This window comes from Gavia stellata, chromosome 15, assembly GCF_030936135.1.
Source record: "Gavia stellata isolate bGavSte3 chromosome 15, bGavSte3.hap2, whole genome shotgun sequence".
Taxonomy (NCBI): domain Eukaryota; kingdom Metazoa; phylum Chordata; class Aves; order Gaviiformes; family Gaviidae; genus Gavia; species Gavia stellata.
Genome location: NC_082608.1, coordinates 12758651 through 12784452, shown reverse-complemented (window position 1 = coordinate 12784452; position 25802 = coordinate 12758651). Strand labels below are relative to the sequence as shown.

The window sequence follows — 25802 nt, the reverse complement described above, 5'->3', positions numbered from 1 at the left end:
AGATTGCACTGAAGAACATGATCTGGAAAATACCTTATCACTGTCTTTTGAACTAGTAGTGCAGATAAACATTGCCAAAACCAAGTTACTTGAATTTTTAGCAATCGTAGAGTAAATAATTTTGATGGTAGTGAGCAAAAAGTAAACTCTCCTCCCCCCAACAGAACTATTATCAAGGCTAAGTTAGTGCACTTCAGTGGCCTGATTAACATATCTGAAGTGTGCAAGCTGTGCTCTTTCTGAGCAGGAGTACACAAGCATACAGCTGACCATAAATGCTGACAAATACCCAGGAAGCGTATGAATCCATTTTGATGATGCAAGACTTTACTTGTTTACAGAATCTACAGTACAGAGCATTGCAAGCAAAAAAGGAAAAGTCTTGACACAACTGGGGCAAACGCACAGCCTTCTCACTGAAGTAGAGGCTGGATTTCTCCCCTGCACTTAATTGCTCTAATGTACGCGACAGTTCCATCTTTCCTATAAAAGTTAACATTTCTGTTTCACTAAATTACTGAGCCACTCCTTCATTAACATGTTACATTAATCCAGAATATACTATAATTTACAAAGAATATCTTTCTTTAGTTTATTAAGCACAATTCCTATGATACAAGATACAAAAGTGTACTGCTTATATATATATGGCAATGTATGACTGACTTTGTCATGCTGGAGGTAGAAGTTACCTAGCTAAATGCTGACCCTGTTGTTACACAGCCTTAGTCGTGAAACAGTCTCTGCTTCAATGAGACTGCAAGAGTTCTCCAAAAGCATCTCTGGTAGTGCGGTCCTGACAACCAGGCTATTTTCAAGAGTATCCTACATGGAGGTTTTCAGAGGGAAAAAGGGAGTGTGGTAACTATCACGCTTAAGTTCTGCTGACAGTAATGGGGAAAAAAGCTAGCCTAGTATTACATGACAAACTACATTCACATTTTTAACATAGAAGTATGGATGACTTTTTACCTGCCTTTCGAGACCACAACTTCTCAGCTCTCACAGTGGGACTCTAAACTACATATTTCTACAAATTCTTAAAGCATCACTGCTCGTGTCCAGGCATGTGCAGTCAGTCTACGGTCTTCTGCGTGCTGGGTGGCGTCGCATCAGCAATTGTAGCTAAATAAATGAGGTTTCTATGCAGGATGTGCTGGTACCTATGAGAGGAAGAAACACAACACCTGGGAAATGCGTTCTTTTCTAGCAAACTGCCCACACCTTAACAGCTGCTTTTATAATCTGCTCAGTATTTGCTGTTGGGGAAAGAAATAACAGCAAACTATAAGAATAATAAATGAGAGAAACACTTCCATATCCTGTTCTTGTTCTAAAGTGCTGTATGCTCCACAGAACTGCACTCTGTAACCAAGTATGTGCTCCTAACCAACCGTGATGATAGTAAACGTGCACATTAAGATTTTTTGTACGATCGGTACTGAAAAAGATGCAGAACTGCAAGAGCAGCCCGGGGCAGGAGATGACAAAGCTCCACTGTTGGGCTGGGCTGAAGACAGGCGGCAGGCGCCCAGGCTCGGCAGCCGCGGCCGGCCTGTGCCGTTCAGCTCCTCCCCAGGTTCAGGAGCCGAACTGCTGCAGAGCCACGAGCTGACTACCCTCACCCTTCTGTAAACACCACTCCGTGTTTTACACACGCGGGGCGGGGGGCGGGGGGGGGGGAGAAAAGCCTGCCCAAGAGCTGGTTGTCATCTTAAAAGAAAGAGAACAAAAACTTCGACGAAAAGGAGGAGGCATCAGGTGTACTCTGCGCAGTGGCATTTTCGCCTTACAGCTCTGCGAAAATAATTTCTGGGAAGCCTCTTAAGCAGTGCAACCGCATCTTCTTCGTAAGGGCAGGACAGCTCTGGAGAGCGGGAACCGCGTCTCGCTCTCGTGAGGAACATGGCGACTTCGAAGCTCTCGGGCTTCCGGGTTGCGCCGGAGGCGGCAGCGCGAGGCCCCGGCGCCCGCGGGGGCTCACTTACTGCACGCAGTCGGTGGCCCGGCCCTTGCTCTGGTACTCCACGATGCACCGGATCAGCTGGTCGTTCTCCTCCAGCAACTAGGGCACAGGAGCGCGCCGTCACCGCCCGCCTCGTGCCCGCCGCGAACCGCCACCGCGGAGGCCGAGGCCGCGGCCGCGCCGGGCAGGGCCGGCTCCACCTCAGCCGAGCCGGGAGGGCCCGTGCCACCGCCGCGACCCCTCACGCCCGCGCTCACCCGCTGCAGCGTCTCCTGGTTCACCTCCGCCTTCCCGCGCAGCCGCTCCGGCACGAACGCCACCGACATGCCGCCGCCACCGCCGCCGCTCCGCGCGAGGGCCGACGGGAACTGGCGCCCCGCCCTCCGCAGGCTCCGACTGGCTGCCAGGGGCCGCTCGCGCACGCCTCGGCCCCTGCGCCGCGGAGGCGGGCGGTGAGGGGAGGCGGGGCCCCGCCCGTGCCAGGGCGCGGCTGAAGGCGCCCGCCCAAACGGGGGCCCCGGGCAGCCACCGGCGCCCCCGCCGCCTGGAAGGGGGTGTCGGCCCCCAGCCCTCCCTCCCTCCCAGCTACCACGCGTTTGGCGGCTGCAGTTATTCGCTCTGAGAGAGGTGGGGGTGTTCAGCCTGGAGAAGAGGCGGCTCCGAGGAGACCTTATTGAGGCCTTCCGGTACTCAAAGGGGGCTTGTAAGAAAGATGGGGACAGGCTTTTTTACCAGGGCGTGTAGTGACAGGACAAGGGGCAACAGTTGTAAACTGAAAGAGAGTAGTTTGGACCTAAGTTAGAATTTTTTTTTACAATCGAATGAGGGCGGTGAGACCCTGGCACTGGTTGCCCGGAGAAGCTGTGGGTGCCCCGGCCCTGCAGCATCCAAGGCCGTGTGGGATGGGGCTTTGGTGGCCCTGACCTAGTGCAAGATGTCCCTGCCCGTCGCAGAGGGTTGGACTAGATGATTCTTAAAGATCCATTCCAACCCAAACGATCCTGTGAAATACCCCCTCCTCCCGCCTCTGTCCCGGGGGTCAGCCTCCTTCTGTCCAGCTCCAGCAAAGAACAGCCCACTGACCCTCCTGCCGGAACAGCACTGTCAGTCACCAGCAATAACCTCCACAAGACTGGTTTTATTGAACAGTTTATTCTGGTTTAAAATAAAAAAAAAAAAAAAAAAAAAAAAAGAGAAACCCTCACTTTCGTGGAGCACGGTAGGCTGAAGGTCTGCCGCGCTGCTGCCTGCTGGGCACCGAGCGCCCCGCCGCCACGCACCGCGCCGGGGGAAAGGCTGCCACGTTCACACCCGCACAGCACCTACCACCGGTATTTACAATTCATCGTGATTAAATACGCCTGGGACACCTCATACAGTATACATAGTTATTGCAACAGTACAGCACTTGCCTCCACGGTCAAAAACCTCGACAGTTGTTCAGTCATGATTTGTGGATCCCAAAAGGCATTGTTGTTAACATGCAAAAAACATTACTAAACAGTATTACCTAACTTCTACGGTTGCCAAATACTTGACCTTAATAAGGAAACCAATTACAAAATACTTCCTTGTAGTGCTATACAAAAGTTATAAAATTAAGATTCTATCAACCACTTTTAAATATTCCAATTTTCCAACAGTGCAGTTTTCCACATCTTTATCACCACTGAACATTTTGAAGATAAAGTAAAAAACAAAAAACAAACAAACAAAAAAAATCAGCAAATTAGAGCAAAACGTTTTAATCTTTGGATCCCTTTATTCCTGTGGCCTTCATATACAGATACAGACACAAATGACCAGGTTTCTATTTCAGCATATCAAAAAGCTGTAACTAGTCATTCAGAATTGGCAAGAAGTCCATACTATGTCATTTGTGAATTCATGGTCTTAGAACCAGAGTCTCAATGTCTCCAAGCTATGGTCTATCAAAATGCAAACACCTTCAAACACTAAGAATTCTTTAAATTGCTTATGCCTACAGGTATTACAACAAAGTTAACATCTCAAGAATTGACAAATGGAGACATATCTCTGTCCCAGGCATTCCAGGAGAATCACAAACTTGTGTGCCTGGTCCATTATTAAAAAAAGTTAATATTTAATCACTAAGTAAAATTAATTGCAAATTTTGACATACGAAAATTTCTTTTCTCCTTATTTGAAAATTTCTTTGCTCCTTATTTGAAAATACCTCCTTAATTTGGTCAAATCCTGTGATATGCCAGAAGCTACAAAATCAAATTCTTGCAAGAGAAGTGTAGAGTGTATCCAGTTTCGTGTAATGGAAGAACATTTTCAAATCTTCATTATAGTCCAAATATAAAATCAAACATTCAAGCCTGAAAAGCTGCTAAAGAAAAAACCCAACTACTTCAGTGTTCTTCAGCATATCAACTTTTGCAATAACACAGTATGTTTGCCGACTTAAAAATGTTTATTCTTTAAAAAATTAGTTGCTTTTTATACAGCTATACAAAGTTTGTAATGTTTCTTTGGCAATGGGATATAATGGAATTTTACAACTATATAAAAAGTTTCCTTTGCCTAAGAAACAGTATTTACTGTGTGTACATATCTGACTGACAAAGCAAGTTTTCTACTGTCCAGCACCCTAGTTGATAAAAGTACAACTATCTCAAAAGGGATATTACAGGATTTCCAAAAAACAACCTTCAGTGGATCAAAACGCTCACAGTATCGACGGCCTTCTGCATACAATTGTCCTTACAACTTGAAGCAATTATCAAATACAGTTTAGTAATAAGAAAAATCCTTTCAGTGATGAAAAAATACTTAAACTCCATCGAAGTACTGCTTTATAATTAACTATACATAAGAAATTACTTATCCTTCTGTCTCAAATATATTTAATGCTCACTGTTTTCAAAGATGGCCATTTTTCAAAAGTAACTGCATTACACCCCTTTGAAATTAAATAGTTAAATCCCAGTGCTGGTGACAAGTATACAGCAAATTAACTTCATTCTTTGCAGAGATTGAAACTAATTCTCTGGATCACGAAGATCTAGATGTTCACACGGTTTCAGCTTTCTTGTAGACTATGCAGCAACTTTGTTGTCTTTCTAGAGGGAACAACAGTAGAATGTTAGAATTAATTTTGTTCAAGTTAATTAACAAAAATCAGAAGTTAATCTGGGGAACAGCACTGGGAGAAGATGCACTGCAATGGCTACCTCCCATCTTCTGCAATCAGAAAGGAGACCTCCCTATGTGATCAAGTTAGCATCTGGTCAGAACACCCTCAGTCCGGCACATGCTGAAGCAGCTCGTCACTTTGACTCAACGAGTGGCACAAATCCTCGGTCTTTACACCACCTCCTACTTCTCTGGAAGGCTGTGAAATTCTTACATTCAGAAATTCAAATCTTTGATCTCCAACCCCTCATTTCAATTCCTGCTCAGCTACCAAGAATTTCTTTAAATCACAGGACAAATTATTGCAAACTAATGAGGGGACATCCGAGGGACAGTCAGAAATCTTCTGTGATGAAAAAAGGCTCCCCCCCTTTTTTTTTTTTAAATAAAAATATTTAAGTCTTCAAACAGAAAACAAAGATTTTGTGTTGCAAAACTCTAACTGCTCATGCAGTAAGCTACCAGAAAAAGTTCTTCTGTCCCAGTCAGAACTGTAAAAGCCTACATTGACTTGCACCAATCTGGCTAATCGTTACTTGTTACTGTTTCTAAACAGTATGCCAATACTATTTCTACTCCTTAATGTTCAAGTTGAATATGCATGCTTAACGCCAAGAAAAATGGCCTGCACTGAAATTATTAAAAGATTTTGGTTTTGCAAGCAACTGAGCTCTGCTGATTTACATAATCTGTATGATCAATGAGCTTTCATGAAGAGGAGAATTTAGGAAGTGCCCTTAAGATACCACTAGCACAGAACACATCACTTTACTAGCTGAGGCTGACAACTAACTTTGTCCTTCCTCTGAATGGCTGAGTTAAGATGGCTGAGGAAGAGTTAAGATCTTCGACAGGAAACAGAGAAATGGATGTCTTAATAGTGTTGCAAAAGCAACAAATTGCATAACTCTACTGTAAAGGAAGAGCCTGCTCTTTAGCCATCACAGCTCTTGCAGAACAAATTACTATTTCTATGCTTACATGACTATGAAACCATGTTTGTGCATCCAGTTACTTCAGTTAGCAGACTTACATGGTGGCTTGTGTATAATGCTTAAACTAACTTTAAGGTTCATTCATATTTAACTAAAAATAAAGCAGTAGTACTTATTTTAATATTTTAAAAACACTTTCTCTATGGGATGGAACAGGGGGCTTTTCTTTTGAAGCTTTTATGCCCTATCTCCCACAGTTCCTTTTTAGTGAATGACTGGCTGAAAGAAATCAATCCTGCCTTAGCTTTCCCAATAGCTATTAGATATAATTATGTAAAGTTATAGTTAAAAAAAAGTGTGTGTCACAGGATCTCATGACCTTACAGAACTCAAATATTTTTTTACCTTCCTTTTTGCAAAGGGTCATCACTATGCTTCAGTAACTTCAATTACTTTATTTTACGGGTTATATAGGATCTTAGAAGTCTATAGCCTTTATGCCAACTTATTCACAAAGAATTAAAAAAGTTTGTTGTATACTAGAAGCAAATTCAATTACTCCCTCTCAATTTTTACATTTTACAACGTTGCTTAGAAAAATGCCTTGCAATTCACATTTCTAACACTTGTATTAAATCTGCAGAACTTATACTTTTTTTTTCTCTCCTCAATTCCAGCTACAGAACAAATATTTACAGCATGTGAAGAAAGGTAGCTTTTCTTTTTGGTTGCTGTGGATAGTAAAATGATGCTATGTAACTAAAATGTCAGCATTAATGGACTTTCAATTAAGTACCTCAGAGTACCTGCAAAATACTATTCAAGAAATTCTAGTTCAACATCAAATCTAAAAGTAGGAGTATTTCTACCACTAGTTTCCAAAACCAGTGGATCAGGTCATAGTAAGATTAAATATATTTTACCCTATATTCAAAGTCAGCAAACTCCCTGCCTCCACGACCTCCTCTGAATCCACCACGAAATCCTCGGGGGGCAGTGAAGCCACCTCTTCCACCTCCTCGTCCTCTTCCACCTCGGAAGCCTATCCCCCCTCTGCCTCTGTACCCTCCACGGCCGCGATTGGGACGCAGCGGTATTCCGAAGGTCTCGGCATTTAATCTTCTTTCCTCAGCCCAGGTGGGTCGCCGTTCTCTGCGACACAAAAGGAACAAGGATTATTTTAAAACACACTTCAGAAGGAAGACTGCCTGGCTTAGAATCAACAGAAAGCCCACAAAATGGAAAATGATACATTAATCACATTGTAAATCTCCAAATTATCTCTTTTGCAAGAGTCTAGATGTCTGCCACAATTCATTTAACTCAGCGAAAAGGGCTGTGTTACAGTATCATTAATTATATATTAATAATACTCTAGGAGTTTCACATATATAAAGACACAGTCTGTACCCTCTGCACACAGCATCATACAATAAAATACATAAAAGCTGCCTGCAATTTAAAAGAAGAAACAGACAGTAAGATTTTGCAGTTACAGATGTTATTTGTTCCAGCTGTCAGCATAACAAAACAATCTGCCCTCCCCCCTGTAATTCAAAATAGGTCAGCAATCCACATCATCTTGTCTAATAAAAAGGCAACAGCAAAAGATAAGCTTTAATTTTCCTGAAATGCTATCTTCCCATTCATAAAAACCTACTGGCCAAGACAGTTATGTAATCTACTTAGAAACCATTGCCAAAGCAGAGTCATAATTGATTTAACTAAAGTGGTAATTTAGTAGCAAAACAAAACAAAAAACCTGCTGTAGTAAATCTGGAAAGGAGATGCTGTAGTATGTACACTGAGTTCTAGAAGCATGGTTCTAAAACAACATTTAAAAATGTCTTCCTATTAATGTATTGCACTTGCCCACAAAGAAATTTTGTGCTTCATATTCCTGTTTTATTTTCGCCCACTGCATGTAGAAACAAGCTCTACTCACTTTTGATTCAGAGTTGATTGTAATGAGTAGTGCTGACACTACCTTATGACATAAACATGCATGAATTAGACTAACAAGCTTCCCCTTGCAGGCCATACCTATTGTCGTCACAGGAGATGTTATCAAAGAAGGATTTGGTTTTGTCATAGTAGCAGTTGGGTCCAAGTGGATCTTCCTCATCCGCATTCCCTTCGCTATTTTGGGTATCAACACCCGAGTCACCTTTGTCTTCTCCATTTACAGGCTTCTCTGGTTTCTCAAGTTTATCTTCTGGAAAACAAAAGTAAACAGAAGCCTTCCAGACCATCATACTAAACAAGACAGCACTGTTAACTTATTCCTAGACACAAACTATACTTAATGCTCAAAAATACAAAACCCCTCCAAAAGTTAATGTGGAAGTCAAATAATTTGACACATAAATTACGATGCTTTGCTGCTGCTGCCTGGAGGTTTGACATCCTCTATAATGTCTGTAGATTTAATTAACAAAAAAACCTGTGGCAGAATGGACTTAATAGCCATCTATTTTATAACCTCCTAGCTACCTCCTTTCCAGACTTAAAAGCCTCACTCAGTCATTCTTCATACAAAAGCCATTCTATGTTTTTGCTCATCCCTGTTACACTTCTCTTTTGTCTTCTGACTTTGCTGTTATCTCCTTTGGGACACAGGGCGAGCATTTGAGATACTATGCTGGGAACTGACTTTATGATATATTTTTTTCCTAATAATGCCTCAAGTTCAACTTACTGTTCTGACTGGTACTGAAAAAGAAGCTGATGGTTCAATGCAACTAGCTATTATGATCTTAAAGTCTCATTCCTAAATGCTTACAGCTTAAATCTCATGATGCTGTGCATAAACTTTAGATAACCAGCTCAACCTTCCCACAACACACACACAAAAATTACCACTCTGTCTCATAAAATATTTATATAGCTTTTCATGGCTAGCTTTCTCATTCCTCTTTATTATTCTGAAAAAAATAGTATCAACAGCAAACTGAGACCACCAGAGAACAAATCCTTATGGGACTCTACTGGTGGTTCTTCTCTACACTGAAATGTGACCATTTATTCTTGCTTTTTGTTTCCCAGCTTCTAGCCGGTCATTTACTGAAATAGGGAACTCCCTATTTTAACCTGTAACGATTTTGTCCAAAAATAGCAGCAGCAGTGTAACGAACAGGTGGCTGGTCACAAGAGAATGAGGTAATTAGAAGCCTGCTAGAAAACAAAACGAAAGTGCTGGCAGTATGGATCTGAACTACTCCTGTATTTCTCTGGAAAAGGGTAAAAGCAAAGAAATGCCAGAAATGTTCTTAAACTGAAACTTTTGTGTGTCCTCCAGCAAAGTTCTGATCCCAAACTCATGTTTTTGTGATTGCTTTTCATCTATTAATAATTGAAAACATAAAATACAGGTTTTCTTTTATTGCCTCTTTTCCAGAACTCAAAAGTAAAGTCATACTATTGGGACTTCTGCTCAAGTAATCTGCATTTTTAACCAACAGACTTGTTAGAACATGATGTATGATACTTGCTAGTTAAAATTCTTTCAAAACTCAAATACTGACCCAAGTATTAATTCAATAGATGATCTCAGTTTACTTGTTCATTGATTTATTTTTTTATTTTTTTTAAATGACTACAAACAAGACTTAGTAGGATATGCCTTTTAAAAGTTGTTCTCCAACATAGCAGTAAAACAGCAAGACGGTGCTTATCCATGCTCAAATCTAAAGCAAAAATGGGTTTACCTTTTAGTTTAAGTTTATTATGAAATTCTCTATCAATTTCCTCCTTGTTGAACTGTGCATTTGCACTTTCGAAGTCAAAGTCCTTCTCAAACTTCATCGGACCATCTCTCCTAATGCCAAATCTTCCTCGGCCCCCTCTGTGACCCCCACGGCCTCTCCGTGCTGAAGGTCCACCTGGAACTGAAAAGAGGGAAATTCTGTTTGGTTTTGTGGATTGTTTTTTCTTTCAGGGTGGTGGTGTTTGGGTTTTTTGGGTGGGGCTTTTTTTTTTTGGGTGTGTGTGTTTTGTTTTTTGGGGTTTTTTTTGTGTGTGTGGGTTGTTTTTGGTTGTGTGGTTTGTTTTTTTTTTTTTAAATTCCTGGGGTAACAGGTTGGGACTTCATGCATCCTCTTCCTGCACTTCTGTTGTTAAAAGTCCTGTTGGAGCAGCTTGTAATTTGTAAATTCACTTACAGCAATTACAGCAGTGACACAGAAAGCAAACAGTACTAAACTTGGGTACTGAAAGACTTTCTAGAGTCATAAAAAACTTTCTGAAGAAGAGTTAAAATGTTAGCGGCTTTTCCGTCACGTATTTTCATAGAAAGGTAACAGGTTTTATTTTATGCTATTGTGTTTATAAATCCATGAATACTGCTTGGTTTTGCATTTTTATTCAAATCACTTAATATAGAGCACCAGGAGATATTTCCTCTTTAATGTTGACTTTTTGTGCTTGTATTATTCTGACCCAATGCAAAGTTACTGTTACCCACTAGAAACAATTATGTGAAAGCATTCTAAATACATACATTCTTTATTACCATAACCTGAATGGCAAGCTTTCTGGACATTAGAAACAAAGTCCTAGCACTTTGCAAATGTATACACAATGTTGTATTTTAGCAGACTTTTAGAAAACTTAATGAAGTCTGAAAACAATGACAGCTATTTTCTCAAAACAAGATTTACCAATTTGTCGTTTGTTTTCATTTCTGAGCTCATTTTCTGATCTTGAAACCTTGTGTGCTTCAGCTAAAGTTGGAAATAAAAAAATTATTTGTTTATCCAATTAGGTATTTTTGATCATACTTTTGTATATAGTTATATAGTTCAGATTTCAAAAAATCCAAGCCTATGAAGTAAACAAGTTTAACGTCATGAAAGAAAAAAAAATAATTAGAATATACACTTGACTTTAAAAAGAAATATATATAATCCAGGTCTCTGCTGACCAGTCAACTAGCAATGGACAGCAGGAAAATTCCTACACATTACCCTTGAAAAGAGCACTTCATATGTGTATGGAAGAAAATAAGCCGTATGAGAATTATCCAAAGCTACCTCGTCTATGCTCTTGATTCTCTAATGTTTTTTGGCTAGCAGACACCAAAGGTCTGGCTGGTACAGGACTCCTCCTCCCAACAGGCGCTGGAGTAGGCAAGTGGGCTGAAGCTGTTTGTACTGCTTGTTCCATGGTGGGGCTCCTTCTCAAATGATCTATCTGAGGGCTTGAACGACCTGGAAAAAAACAGAACAAAACCAAAATCCAAAGAGTTATTTCTCATCCACAAATTTGAGTTACTGGTCTCAACCAATCTAGACTGACAGGTTTATCTGCCTTACCAGTCAAGACAGCTGTGTCCAAAGAAGAAATAAATATTTCTGCACCCTCAGATCCACTAATCCAGAATGAAGGATATTTAGCAATTCCCCTTCCCCCAGTCTAAAAGAAAAAAATGGGTAGGACAATTAATCCCTACCAACCCATCCATGATGTGCATTTAGCTGTGGAATGAAATTTTTTGATTGATTGGAGGTAAAAATACTTTTTCTGCCTCCCTAGAAAGCCAAGTGGAAAGTAACTGCTCCCAAAGGCAGAGATACAGTTATGATACTGAAATTTCATTTCATCTAGTGCACTCTGTTGTATGATCACCACAAAATAAATGAACAGTGATGGCTAGTGCCCGGCATAATGCAGATGAAGGAGCTATGAAAGCTTCCTCACAAAGTGCTGTTCATACATTTAAATTTGCACCACAAGTGACTAGAGTCAGAATCATGTTTAGAATGGAGACATTTCATCTGGCCAGACAAGTTTATTACACCATATAGGTAAATCTACTAAGAAATTAGATTAAGACTAAAGTCCCAGTAAGAAAAGAATAATGTTGTATCCCATAAAAAAAAGCTAAACAAAAGCAGAAAAAAAACAACCCCAAACACAAAAACCCGCCAAAACCAACCACACCACACTTATGATGTACAAAGATGACAAATATTTTTAAGAGCAAACACACAGAGAAAAATCTTGTTGGTGCCCCACAGGAAGTTTTGTGGCAGAATGTATGTTCATCTGGAGCATATGTCACACCTTAAGTCCAAGAATCATACAGGTTTTAATTTCACCTATGGAAAACCAAGCTACTCTTTCAACAGAGAAACAGTAAATGCTCAGCATACTTTTTGTCCCCCCTTCAATTAATGCAATGAAGTAGAACCTATTTTTAGTAATCCACTCAACTAATCCTAGAAAGCAGTCCTAATTTGTACTCAAATCTCAACTAGAATTTAGGAAAAAAACTGTTTGCTGTAAGTGAAGTGTTTTGCCTTTTAACACAACTGCATAAACTTAAAAATAGCATTAGGAATGTTTCTTAGCACACACTTTTACTCACAGCAATGAAGAGTGGAAGAGCAGGAAATAATGTCTTTTGGATTTTGAGGGACAATCTTAACGCATTTGCATGAAAAGTGAGGGTGAAGTTGCTCAACATTTACTTTCTTTTTTCTTTGCCACTCACAAAGCATTAAGAATTTCCTTTTTCGTCTACCTTCTTTTTCCAATATTACACAAACTACTCATACAGTTTCTATTACTATTAAGCTGACTTAACTGTTGTGTCACTAGCTCTACATGCAATCAGGTCTGCTGTTAATATTATTTATGTAAATATACATTATCAAAAAAATACCATTATGAATAAAGATTTAAAAATTGTAGGCTGAAGGACTTCACAATTCAAGCAGTGTGAAGTATTTTGAGTTTTGTCATACTACCAATAAAACTAGATATTTAATTTCCATATGCACCTATTTTCTAACATTATTCAACTAAATTAAGTCCTACTCTTCAATATAGATGCTTTAGGGGCAACAACAAATGTGTTGCTAACAGTTACCTATGCAGCATGCCAAGACGTAGGAAAACACATTTAAAGAGCAAGTACAAAGCCTCTCAGTGTTTTCTGGTTTTAATACCAAGTGTTTTCATGACAGAATTCAGCTGTTTGGTTAGCATTTCTAGCAATCGCCTAAATCAGAGGGGCACGGCTGGTCAAAAAAAAAGATCAGAGTTATTCAAAATTATTTACCTTGAGACATTTGTGTTTTTAGTGATCTTGCATCTGTTGTAAATGCAGAACCAACTGCAGTGCTTTGGGACATGCTAGCACTGGCTGAAGAGTCTGTTCCAAAAGATGTTAAAGAACCTCCTGCTTTGAAAGAAATAATACAGTTGTAAAACCTGGTTTAGACTTTTTTCTACTCTTTTTTTTAAATTAGCACTAAGTGATTAGTGAAGCCATGTTAGGCAGTTATTCTAGAATACACGTAAGTCTGCCCTTCCCATACACGTAAGTTTAATGTAATATATGTATTCGTAGTAAGTTGGTGAGACTTTATATCTAAAAAACCCCAAAAATAAAAGGGTACTGCTAACTTTAGTATCACAAGTATTAACATAGCATAGTCATGACAGCATCTTACAGAGTAATAAACAAATGTTATTGGTATGTATTTCCACGTAACATCTTTTAAACAAAAATATGACTGTCACATCTTATTAACTGGTATCAAATTATGGCCAATTCTACAGCCTTCCTTTCACATGGCTAACATTTTCAGTACCAGGAGTAACACCGTTGCCATAACAGTTATAAGAACGTAAGTTCCTTTGTGAAAAACTAAAAGGTGCAATAAAAAACTTTAAGGGAGGAATGAAAGTTGGTTGGCGAGTCTTGGAGAGTGTCTGCAGTATAAAGGAGCAGCTAACCCATGCAGCTCACAAATACTTCGAGCATGTACTTCATGCCAAGCTAACATCTCATGAATAGCTGGAGGACTATGCTGGCACATGGATTGCTGAATAATCCAAAGCCTTGGTTAAGGCACACACCACGTGGTCAACTTGGGATACCAGATGTCCACAGCACAGCTATGGGGCTTTTGTGGAGGAGCTGCCTCTACCACTTGTGAAATAAAATGAATACATGATAAATGTAGTGAATATACATGAAAAAGAATGAATTCATGAATACAGGAACCTTTCCCCACTTGTCCCTCTGAGATACGGTGTTTAGTTCTCAATCGTAATTGCTTTGATTTGAGCTGTGAAGGCTACAAAAAGCTCACTACTTTTGAGCTAAACTGTGGGACTGATACAGATTGAAGACTTTGGATCTGCCCTTAGGATAAGATGCTGATGGAATTATAAGCATTAATTACTGTCTATGCACACACGTGCAACTTCACTTATAGGAAAACACCAGATAATAAAAATTAACATACCAACTCCAACAGCGCCGAACTGCTGCCCCACCAGCGGGCTTGGACTAAACTGACTGTATGCAGGCATTCTGCCAAAAGGACCATAGGACCCCACAGACTGGAATGAAGATGTAGTTGAGGATCCTAGTGAAGACTAAAGACAAAACACACTTTCAGAAATTAATGTTTACACAAGAAGCAGCAAATTGTTCTGCAAGGCAAGAAATGCAGGAACTCTAAAACTATTTGTTAAGTTCACCCTAGCACCACCACTGTGGCTAATACATATATAAGACCTTAACATTCATGAAGTTGTTTCTTTTAGCATCAGGAATTTAACACAGAAGCAAAGACAGCACAAAAATAATGAATTACACACATTACTCTGCATGACAACTCAAAACAGACAACAGTTAGCAAAAAAACGTTTTCACAAGTATGTATGCGGTTTAGAAAGTACTTTTACCCTTCCAGTATCACAAACTTGTGAAGACAGTACCATAAAAATTTGGCAATCTTTTCCCTAGAACCACAGATCCTGGATTCTTTTGGCAAACACAAGTATAAGCTTTTGTTGGCAAACTTGGAAAATGTCGTATCTTTTTCCCTGAAGTTTCAAAAACCACATGAACAATGGAAGACCCAAACATAGTGGAGGAGGGTGGGGTTATTACTATTATTGGGTTTAGCAGTAATGCAATTTCAAAGCTCTCAACTACCGACAGGAGGAGTTGCACCAAATTTACCAAAAGACCGTAGACGATTGCAAGGGTACTTCATATGGAAGTATCAAGAATTTTATCTTATGGAATAATTAAACATTAGAAATGCAAACACTTACATGGAATTATCAAGTTCCATTTGAACCAAGAAGTTCCATCTTGCCCTCAGGGATGATTTTAAGACATCCCATAAGCACAATCAAAAAGCCAACAAATTTCAGAGATAAAAATAACTCTCTGTCAGTCCATTTACTATGAAATAACAAGATTAATTAATCCTGAAGGTTTCAATTTGTAAGTTGCTTTCTCTTCAGCAACCAAGCATTCCCTTTTCAAATAACTGCCCTTTAGTATGAAGCCTTTTTAAAAACACATAGCTAGATGAAACACTTTTAAAGTTATAGTCAGCAAAAAGAAGTTGAACATTAAAATCCAAAAGAAAACAAAACAAACAAGAAAATCACTAATGATCTGGGGAGGTTTCAGCACACCAAGTCTCACCTTTCCAAGAAGTCTCGCATATGTGTCCTCTTAAGCCAAGTACCTTTCAAAAAAAGGCATCAAGGTCTACCAAAAGTCATTAGTTGTTTTCTAAAAACTGGCAGCTTTGGTATCCAGTGCATTGTGCTAGAGATAGATTTCAACCTTGATTTTCACATGATTCAAAAGAGGAAAATCTTTCCAGAGTTCTTTACATTGGGTTGTGAACTTTACAGCAACAAACATTTTAATTTTTAAACACTCAGTTAGAGAGCACTTAAAGCTACCACGTTCTGCCTTCAGCAACAAACATCTAAAAATGTTTTGACTTACCTGAACAATAGCAGGGTCCTGTGGCAAGGAACACTGAGGCTTTGGTGGCTCACAGACAGTTAGGTCTTTAATGTCACTGCCACGGAATATAATATACTCAAAGACTTCATCACGAGGTGGTATAGGTCTATCAGTTGGTCTATCTTCTGTACCAAAGGAGCGAACTGCAAAATTGGGAAGGGAGAAAAAAAATAAAAACACCCCAAATACAACAAATAGGTTTCAAATATACTGCAGACACCAGCAGCTTTAAATAAAAATAAAATGCTGTTGAGCAAAAAAGCTTATTAAATAGGCAGCATTTTCTTTGCCTTTATCAACTGTTCAGACATAAACAAGTAATTAGATCTTACAAATTTCAGTTAAAAATCAAGCAGAAAGACTTACTGAGACATCACTTATACTATCACTCAAATGTTGAGTATTTTGACTCTCTTGTGAGGATAAAGGGAAGCAGCAAAGCAGTTTTTTTTGCTTTCTGGACATTATAGGAACAGGAACACCAACAAAGGCTGGTAAATCAGTCCTGTGAATCAAGGACTACATGAGTTTACAAACTTCATATTCTGCACTTGCAAATCAGGAAAAAAAAAAGCTAATACTACTAGAAACTAGAATATTAAAAATTACCCAAAGCAAAGTATTTCTCAATAGATTCAAGGTCTGAATCAAGATTTAAATAAAAATTAGGAATTCTGTGGTATGTACAGACAATTTTCACTAAGCAAAATGCATTCTTCATGCTAGTGTAAGTTTCATATGATCTCTGTCAAATTAAGTAAACTCACTGGGGCACAACTATCTTCCTAAGTAGGCCTGAATAGCGTGCAACATGCCAAGACATTAAATTTATTTGTATGTACTTAGCCAAATTCCAACAGTTTTCGGATTGCATAGTGATGAAGCTCATCATGCTTTTCCCTTTGCACTACATATAATCACTTTACTTTCACTACCCTCTCAAAGACTCTTCCTCACCTTAAGATTACCAACTCTAGGTGAATATAAAATGAAACAAACAAAAAAAATCTAAAGTGATATGTCTCCAAGAGCTAGAATTCTGTAAGCAAAAACCAAACAATGAATTGAAACCAGAGAAGGAAAAACCAACCAAACAAGAAAAACCCCATGAGAGTCACATTCTATTGAACATCAGCTTGCAGCAGCTTTAACAATCCTTCACGACTATCTTTGCTCTAGCCTTTTAAGATTTTTTTTTGTGCTTTGTAAGGCTACAGGTTATGCTGAGAAAACATCTGTATTTTGTTTTAATTTACCAGAATTAGTTTTGCCTCCATTTTCAGATGCATCAACAATTTGGAGACATCATTAGGCACTTATTTGCAGCCATAAAACCATTAGTCAAGAAAAGTAGAGCTTCCTGTAGAGCTGTATAAAGTGATACTGAGTCATTTCTCAGGCTGCACCAACCATCTTCCATCGCTGCTTCTTCTAGTACTGCATAAACAGAGCTTATCAGTCAAGTATTACAAATCTTTTTGAGAAGCACAATTCAGGGGTAAAGAGATCAACTCCACACTACAATGAAAAATAACATTAAGAGGTTACAATTATTTTGTTCATACTCCTATCATCTACTGAGCTGAATTTAATCAACTTTTCTATTTCTGTGTATCTGAAAGTCTGCTCTGAATGGTACTATAAAATGTAAGTGCTGTAAAAAGACATATACTGTTAAGCGAGTTTGTTATAAATCTGTCTTTTCTTCCTCTACAGAAAAAGATATCTGAAGCTGAAGAATTTGCTGAAATTAACTAAAAGTAATACACAATAGCTTAACATTATCAATTGGTCATGTGCATTATTGTAGTTCATTCTGTTGATTTTTATTCATCAGGCCTTTATTTCACTGTCTTGACTGAGGATCCAACCTCACTTTCTGGCCATCCTAGACTCTATTTATCAGATAACTAGTAAATTAACTTGGCCCTTCATTCCATCATTTGACCTGCTGTCTTGGTAAGTACAACCAAAATTTATTTTGTATTGGTTCTCTCTATCTCACACTGAAATGATTGCTCTAGTAGCCATTTTGTCTACTAAGGTGCACAAAAATGGCCAGAGTGTGATCAGTAAGTTACTGAAGTATTTTACTTTCTAGCTAACGTGAAGGAACTAAGCAGTAGCAACCCCACAAAAAAGGTGGTAAACTAGAGGATCACATCTCACCTTTACATAGAAATAAAAATCTGATGAACTATGGAAGGAATCTGCTTTGAAAGTACTTCTCTTAAGTCAGAGCTATGCTGCATGGATAAGTATTTTACTATTAATACCAACAGCACAAGGCACATATAGGAATAGTTTTAACACCTAGCAATTACCTTTCTCGATTCTAAACCAATTAAAAAAAGTTAGCCACCTAACTTCCATCTAATGACACTGTATAAGAGGTAAAGGGATTTTACTGTATGTCAAAAAGAACTTGTCCTTCTCCCCATCATAAAATAAAGGAAACAACAAAAGGAATTATTTTCAATACCAAAAATCAGAATTCATCTTTAAGAGGATTCAGCTGTCTACGCAACTAGTTCATGACACTGATAAGGTCGTCAATGGTTTTGCAATAAAACACATCAAGAGTTGCTACTAAGAGTTTGTTTTTCTTCTCTACCTCTCCCCTGCCCCAACCAAACTGGTTTTAGTGCAACTTTCTGCAAAACATAAAGACAATTTTGTCCAATGAAAATTAGCTCTGCTGAAGAGGGGTAAGCAAACTCCTCTGACTTTGGGTTCAACCTTCCCCTTTCACTCCAAAGCAACAAAAATAACTGTCCTCAAGTCTAATTTCCTTCCAAAGCAAAGAACCAGAACTGCATGCGCGACAATCTAAGAAAGCAGTTTAGATTAAAGGCTACTCAATGTTTTTGCAGTGTCTATCCCAACTAGGTCCTTCAGAGAGTAGTATAACATTAAGAGTTGAATATTACTTCTAGTATTTTGCAAAGGGATAGCTATCTTTACAGTTTTTTCTTTCCTAGCCTGGATTAGGATTTAACATAATCTGAGCTCATTAAAGAAAGAAGTCTAATATTAAAGGTGGCTAGTACAATAGGATTTTAGAAAGAAATACCTTTTACCATAGTTTTGCATAATCAGAAATACTAAGTTGCCAGAGTCTCAAAAAGACAAGGTATTGGAGCAGCAGCAGTCTTAGAGCTCTATCCAGCTCTGTCTCTTGAGGTATTTCCTCAGACTACATCCTTCCTCCAGAACAAGGTGCAGTGATTCATACATAGCAAAATACTGAAGAGTGAGAGGAAATGAAAATAAGCACGTGAAAGATAACATAACCTTGTAACACTTACCAAGACTATGGTAAATCCATTTAATCTTACCTCGTCAATTTATGTTTTTTGGGTTTTTGTTTTTTAAATGAGCTAAACTGGCTTTGTGACTTGCAAGCAAAACCACAACCGTCACATGTTAAAAGCAAACTTTTTTTTGTCAGTATAAATACACACACTGAAGTAGCCAGCTAGAAAGAAACTAACACTGTTGAGCCTAACAGGATTAACGTATGCCACTTTATGCCCAAGTACTTCCACCAATTTCATGTGTAAAGTGCTGCAAGCAAATTTTTGTACAGATTTTGACTGACTTCAATGATACTACTATACTATATTTTAATGCATATTACTGTATTATACTACTATAGCACCCAATGAAAACATTGCAACTTTCCCTATCAGTTAACAGAAATTATTACCTGTTGATTAACACAGAAAAATACTGTGTTAATCAGAAGCTAAGCTATATATTCTACTAGCAAAAGAGGACTGTTCCTGTATAATGTGAATTATTGCAAATATGTAGTTCAGTCTCTGTACGCAGCACTGACACAATCTCATCAGTCTTACTTCATATGTAGCACGCATACACAGAAATCAGTCTTTCCCCACTCTTAAGGTACCCATGAGAAGCATGATTAAAATGAGACCACCACTACCACCAGAACAAGTCATTTCAATTGCCATCTCTCTTCAAAACACCACAACCCTTTCCCTGTAAACATGCTCAGATGCCTGTACACCACAGTACAGGAAAAGTATTAATGTGAAGGAGCCAGCTTGTGGCAGGCTCATACCTTCGGAACAATTAATTCAGTGTGCATTCCCTTACTTGTAGTGGTGGTGAGTTAACAGGGAGATAAATATTGAGGGAAGGCTTTAACAAGAGGAATTTTTCTGCTGTGACACACTATGCACAGGGCTGGTTTGGTACATGTGCCCTAAATCTCAAGACATGGAGGGAGCATGTCACTTATCTGGCTAAAAAATAACTTCGTAAAAACTTGATAAAAATTTAACCCTTCCCTTTCCTGGTCCCACCCCTGTACTACAGGAAATGCTCAAGTCTTCACAAGAAACTTAACTTTCTTCTGTCTACATTTCTGACTGAGTCTTTCACCCAATTAATATTGTTTAAAAGTCTAAAAGAAAGGGAAGTTTTCTCTTCTATGTGTCATTAGACTATGGAAAACTATCACAGATGGTTGAAAATGCCAGAAGTTTAACTACTTCTTAAATTACTGAAAGCTATTTCATTAATATTTATTAATTATAATGGTTCCAAATGCAATTCTCAATGGTCCAACAGCTGAGAAGTGAAAATTGATGCATTATACCAGAAAGACAGTATATAATTTTCTGTTTCTTATACTCACATGCCTAAGGATTCCCTACTGTTGGCAGGGAACAAAGCCTTTTCTGACCCAGTATGGTTGTTCTTACACAGTCCATCTACGTTAAAAATCCATGTCTCTAAATCTGTGCCGTGAACTAGAAAGGCATAATGTATTACTTGCATGAAAGATCACACCTAGTTTTTAATGCTGCAATATGCAAGATCAAGCACCATCAGTTGTGATTATTCTACACTTGCCGCCAGGTAGGGCAGCAATCACTTCACAGCAAGAAAATTTTACTTATAACTGTGGCTTACAAACACTCTATTCTTAAATTGCTTGGACTTAGTGATGTTTAAAAAATTAGGTATGAATTAGAAATATGAACTAGAAAGACATTCCAAGTTAATTTAACTTGAAACTTGAGAATAAGAGTGGGTGCTTTTTGGTTCCAAACACTAGCTCTGAAAAGCTGGCAATTCAAAGAAAACATAAGCACCAATAATATATAAAAATCTCAAATAATTGTATAACTTGCTTAATATTTGTAATCTGGTATAGATTGAAGTTTTTCACTGTTATTTAAATAACAATATACACAACACTTTGTGAGAGGACACATTGCTTTCCCTTATTGGACACCAGCTTAGGATAAAAATGTTATGCTCAATATTTAAACAGTTGCTAGCTTCCCCTAACTCATGAGACAGAGACAACAACTTTTTCTAGTGAAAGGATCAAAATTTTGTAAATAAAATGCTGATTAGAGAACTATAGGGGATTACCCCTCAGTAACTCAAGACTGCGATCAGTACACTGTTAGCAACCCCAAAATCTTATTTCTATCTAAAACCCCAGAAGATTTAAGATAAATTAAGACATTCCACATGTACAACTTCATGAGATTCATCTCAGACTTCAGTTTAGCCCACTGAAGTCCTACTGTTAGGCAAATCTGTAGTTATTCAAGAACAGGTTCTGTCTCTGCTTTTGCACTTCATATGACAAACAATTTCAGTGATTTCAGTTAGGGAATTAATAATGATAAGCTGACCTGCACTCAACCCAGGTAACTGTCACATGAAGCCAGCTACATAGCGGAGCATTGAGTCATCTTTTGGGGGTTTTTTTGGTGTCTCTTGCTGGCAGAAAGTTTGACATTTGTCATAAAGATCCATGGTAAACAGTTCTGGTTTGAATTCTAGACTCACCACCAGAAGAAGAGAGGACTATTACTCGATCAACATATTTACAGCTACAGACAGTTCAAAAGGACGATCTTCTTTCACATGCAGACCTGGCCATAATTAACCACACTTGTCACCTTACATATATGCTATCACACCACATTCACATGACCTAAGCCTTCATTCATTCAAAAACTTGAATACTCTAGAGTTGAGCATTTTGTTCACGAGCACAGTGAACTGTTTTACAGTCTAATATGGTTGTTAGCAGCTTCCAGATTAATCTCAGGATTTTTGGTTCCAGGTGGTCTAGAAATACTGGTTTACTGTCTTCTGAATCATGACACTATATTACAAAACACACATTCTTCAGTTAACTCAGCCAAGTTTTATTAAAGCAAATTTAATGGTTTAGATTTACATTTCTGATGAGAGCTATGAGAAGAGTAGATTAGATTTGTAACTGTATTTTGATCCATCTTAAATATGTACACTTTGGCAGATATGCCATAACATGCCTTAACCACTCTTGAGAAGTTATGCAAAATTGGCTTGGTCAGCACCAAATCTGTCTAATTTAGGGCAAGACTATCACAAGTTCCTCAAGGATGGGATTCCTGTCAGTGCTTTTGTACAAACCTTAACAATCACAGCATGCAACTGGAATTTCTAAACATTTATTATTAATCACAGTGCTCATCCTTTCTCATATGAACAAATACTAGTTATCCTTTTTAAACAGATAATGCAATTCTAGCAAGGTAATTTAACCTTAAGGCAACTTTACAAGTAAGTAAAAATCACGTCATGAAAGCTAAATGCCCCATAAATGAACTATGCAAGCCTGGGACCAAACCAACTATAAGGTGTTTCAAAGCATACATATAAGAATTTACAAAACAAAGCAATCTATTTCTTAAATAAAAATTGTCAGGGAGGAGGTGAGGAAGAAGAGGCCCTTAAAGTGACAAGGCACACAAACAAGAATTACTACAAAGGCCAACTAGAGATGAAAGCAAACAAACTGCTACATGGTATCAACTCCACAGACCAACTATTATACACACCAACTATGTAAAACATAGCAGATTGTTATTATGCTAGAATGCTAAGCCTACAATATCAAACAGGAACTGAGGTTCGGAATACTCTCAGTCCCAAATATTTAACTTACGCAAGGAGCAATTTTTCCCCTTAACTAATGGCTGGATAAACTCTTCGCTTCTACATATGCATTTAGGTTATTTAGCAAGACTTCACAGAGTCAAGAAGTGTAAAGTAAAATACCACGGAGTTTTGCAGAATCTATTATAAAGACATTATTAAAAATTCTAACTTAATGTTTTACCTTAATATTACACATTCACTGCCACGGCTAATGTACTTGTGTTGAGAGTGCATCATCACGCACAAGAAAACAGCGAAGTCCTTCGGATGTCCAGTTTCAAAGATCCTCCTTTTTACTCCCCAGTCTGACTCTCTTGTCAGTAAACATACCTTCCTAACTTTTGTATATACACACACATACATATTCTCTGGCCAATACATTCTCATGCCAGTGTCTGTGCTCAATTTCGGTTTATACAGGGCCACACAGCAACCTCTGAAACGAAGAGCTCACGATCAGCCTTCTTTGTTGATAACCTAGCACTCACAGGATCCCCTTTAGACCCGAGTTGTCTCCCACCCCACGATGCAGAAGAGGTCAGTCATACGCGGCCCTGTACCCTGCAGATCTGGAATTCTTACGATGCAAAGAAATCCTCTTTCCAGCCTCCTCCTCCTGCTCACTTTTACGCACTAACTCTGGACCGCTTCCAGCGCTACGGGCTTCATACTTTTACTCTATTCGGGACTCCTTTTAGCAGCTCCTAACTAGGTAACGTTCCTAGCTGCTTTTTGTGACGGTCCCGCCACGGCCGCTCTGGGCTTTCCACACCCCTCCCCGCAGCCGGGGGAGCAGCCCGCGCGGCGGGAGCAGGGGCCTCCGCAGCTCTGTCGCGCCGACGCTCTCCCAACCCCTTGCTCACTTCCACCTCCGCCGTGAAGCGCCGCGGGTCGCCACAGCCCCGCCGCCGACGCTCCGTCGGGGAGGATGGCGGCGGAACTCGCCTCCGGCCGAAACTACGCGGGCTCTTACCGAAGCTGCGCCGAGCCCCCTCGCAGCTGCTGCTGGGCCCTCGTAGGCTCTAGGCCTCCCCCTCGCACCCCGGGCCTCCTCATCGCCACAACGGTACGGACGACTCCGCCGCGGTTTCAGGTTCTTGCTCGATCCCCGACGGGCCCCCAACGGTCCCTACGCCGCCGCATACACCGCGGTCCCGCTTCCCTCCCGCCCCCTCCCCGAGGCGTTGCTGGGCCTCCAGGGCCCAGTCCTCTACTCTGCCAGGTCCTTACCCTTGGCCAGGGCCACAGTGGAGTTTTCGGTGTCGATGGTGTACAAGATCCCTTCATAGCGGATCTCGGCCTTGGAGATAAGGCTGATCTTGCTCCCGATGTAGGGCGTCCCCCCGCTCATGGTGCTGACTCCTCGGTCAGGGACACCCCCTCTCCTCCCCTGCCGAGCGCTCCTGAAGCCGGGCACAAGCAACTAAACAGGCCCGGCTCAGAGTCGTAGTAGGCGCTCTACTCCTTCCGCTTCGAGCTCGACCTTCCACCGAGCCGCCAGCGACGGCTGTCCCTGCGCAGACTCCCTCAGCACACCCCGCACCAAAAGCGCCCTGAAGCTCCCAACATGGCCGCCACCTTCATCTTCCCTCAAAGCCGCCCCCCCTGGCACCAGCCGCGAAATGGATGCCGGGAGTGGAGGTGATCTCGCGAGAACTGGCGGCCGGGGGCGGGGACCGCTGAAGGGGCGGGGGCGGCCATTTGGGCCGCTCGGGAAACTAATTTAGCGGCCTTGATGGCCGGAGCGCTCCAGCGCCTTCCCGCCTCGCACGACAGGTTGAGCTCGGTTGTGGCCTCGTCGCGCTTTCCCTGCCTGGCCTCAGGGTGCTGGGTCGGGGCTGTGCGGTTCCCTCGGCTCCCGCCCAGCGCGCCGGGAGTTGGAGCTCGCAGCTTGGGACACCCCCCGCCGTAGCCTGTGAACACCGGGGGATGTGAAAGTAGGTTTGGTGATTGGGGTTTTGGGGGGTTTTTGAGAGGCCTAAGCCACCTATCATTGGATGCTAAATTTTTGTGATCCTTAATAAGCAATTTAGAATCCAGTCACGTGGAGAGCTGAAGTCTAGATGATGATAACTATTTAGTTTGTATTTCAAGGGGGATTCCCCTTTACTCAGTTGGCAGAGTGTTGAGATAGTCGGATCTTACCAAGCAACACTAAGCAATGCAACTGTTGATGAAATCTTGACTAAATGGAATTAATCCTGAAAAAAATACCTTTTAGTACAAGTAAGCACAAAAAAATATTTGTCATTTTGAGATTGCACTTAACACGTGCACCTTCTGTAAAAATCACAAATAAGGCTTCCTAGTTGGAGGCTTTGCCTGTTAAAATACGATCCTGCCTCAGGCCCCCCTTTTTATATTTGCAGCCTAGAAAATTAGATGCAACAATAACTTCTGGAAAGGGTACTTATTAGCTTTTGTTGCAGCAACTGGACACTAATATGTTGCAAAGTACTTTGTTCAGAATAGGGCTTTGAAACACAATAGCAAGCCAGACTTTTCTGGAAGGGCCTGCATGTTTCTAAATAGGAGCCATACTAGACTTCTGGAAACTTAATGCCCAAGCTCAACTGACTGTAAAGTCATGGAGGACTTGACGGCCCGGGGAGCTTTATTGTGACGTCCTTCTAGCATGTCCTGGACTACCTGAAAGATTTGGAACAAAGTTCTTCAGTTAATGACTGGACATACACGGCCGTATCAAGTCCGTGGAAAATAAGCATTGAAACTGTTGAAAATAAGCATTTGTAACTCAGCTCAAAGTAAAGCTGGTGTTTAGAAAAATAACAAAAGATGCTTATGTTCTGTTACGAGGAAGGAGAGAGGGAGTCTTCCTGACCACTAGAGGTTGGTTGGTCTGCGGCTGCTTCTCAACTGTGGCAAAACAACATCTGTTGGAGGAGGTGGAAAGCCTAATAACAATCTAGGGGATCAGCCACAGTCTGTATTACATGGTTTTCCT

The 25802-nt window shown here is 40.1% G+C and overlaps 2 protein-coding genes across 12 annotated transcripts; both read right to left on the bottom strand.

The window, feature by feature from the left end:
* Window positions 1–305: 305 nt before the first annotated feature.
* On the bottom strand, window positions 306–2293 carry SS18L2 (SS18 like 2). The gene is made up of 3 exons (XM_059824989.1): window positions 2224–2293; window positions 1989–2065; window positions 306–1163 (listed from the first exon to the last, which is right to left on the bottom strand). The coding sequence occupies exons 1-3, from the start codon at window positions 2290–2292 to the stop codon at window positions 1076–1078; spliced, it is 234 nt and encodes a 77-aa protein (XP_059680972.1). The 5' UTR covers window position 2293; the 3' UTR covers window positions 306–1075.
* A 917-nt stretch (window positions 2294–3210) lies between these two features.
* On the bottom strand, window positions 3211–24427 carry LSM14A (LSM14A mRNA processing body assembly factor). 11 transcript variants are annotated; one of them, XM_059825123.1, is made up of 10 exons: window positions 24068–24427; window positions 15836–15999; window positions 14322–14454; window positions 13127–13249; window positions 11094–11270; window positions 10722–10784; window positions 9771–9950; window positions 8107–8278; window positions 6987–7215; window positions 3211–5055 (listed from the first exon to the last, which is right to left on the bottom strand). In XM_059825123.1, the coding sequence occupies exons 1-10, from the start codon at window positions 24186–24188 to the stop codon at window positions 5032–5034; spliced, it is 1386 nt and encodes a 461-aa protein (XP_059681106.1). In that variant the 5' UTR covers window positions 24189–24427; the 3' UTR covers window positions 3211–5031. The 11 variants fall into 11 exon arrangements, with proteins under 11 accessions (XP_059681106.1, XP_059681108.1, XP_059681109.1 ...); XM_059825125.1 differs by having other exon boundaries at window positions 3211–5051; XM_059825126.1 differs by having other exon boundaries at window positions 9771–9944.
* Between the last annotated feature and the right edge of the window lie 1375 nt (window positions 24428–25802).

What these genes read in the sequence shown, in the direction of transcription:
- SS18L2 (XM_059824989.1), bottom strand. Translation starts at nt 2,292, where the DNA reads ATGTCGGTGGCGTTCGTGCCGGAGCGGCTGCGCGGGAAGGCGGAGGTG. An exon ending in ACCAGGAGACGCTGCAGCGG is followed by an intron (nt 2,066 to 2,223) that starts GTGAGCGCGGGC and finishes CCTGTGCCCTAG; the next exon opens with TTGCTGGAGGAGAACGACCA. An exon ending in CGGGCCACCGACTGCGTGCA is followed by an intron (nt 1,164 to 1,988) that starts GTAAGTGAGCCC and finishes TTCCTCTCATAG; the next exon opens with GTACCAGCACATCCTGCATA.
- LSM14A (XM_059825125.1), bottom strand. Translation starts at nt 24,188, where the DNA reads ATGAGCGGGGGGACGCCCTACATCGGGAGCAAGATCAGCCTTATCTCC. An exon ending in ATCTCCTGTGACGACAATAG is followed by an intron (nt 7,216 to 8,106) that starts GTATGGCCTGCA and finishes TTTGTGTCGCAG; the next exon opens with AGAACGGCGACCCACCTGGG. An exon ending in TTGCTGACTTTGAATATAGG is followed by an intron (nt 5,052 to 6,986) that starts GTAAAATATATT and finishes CCCTCTAGAAAG; the next exon opens with ACAACAAAGTTGCTGCATAG.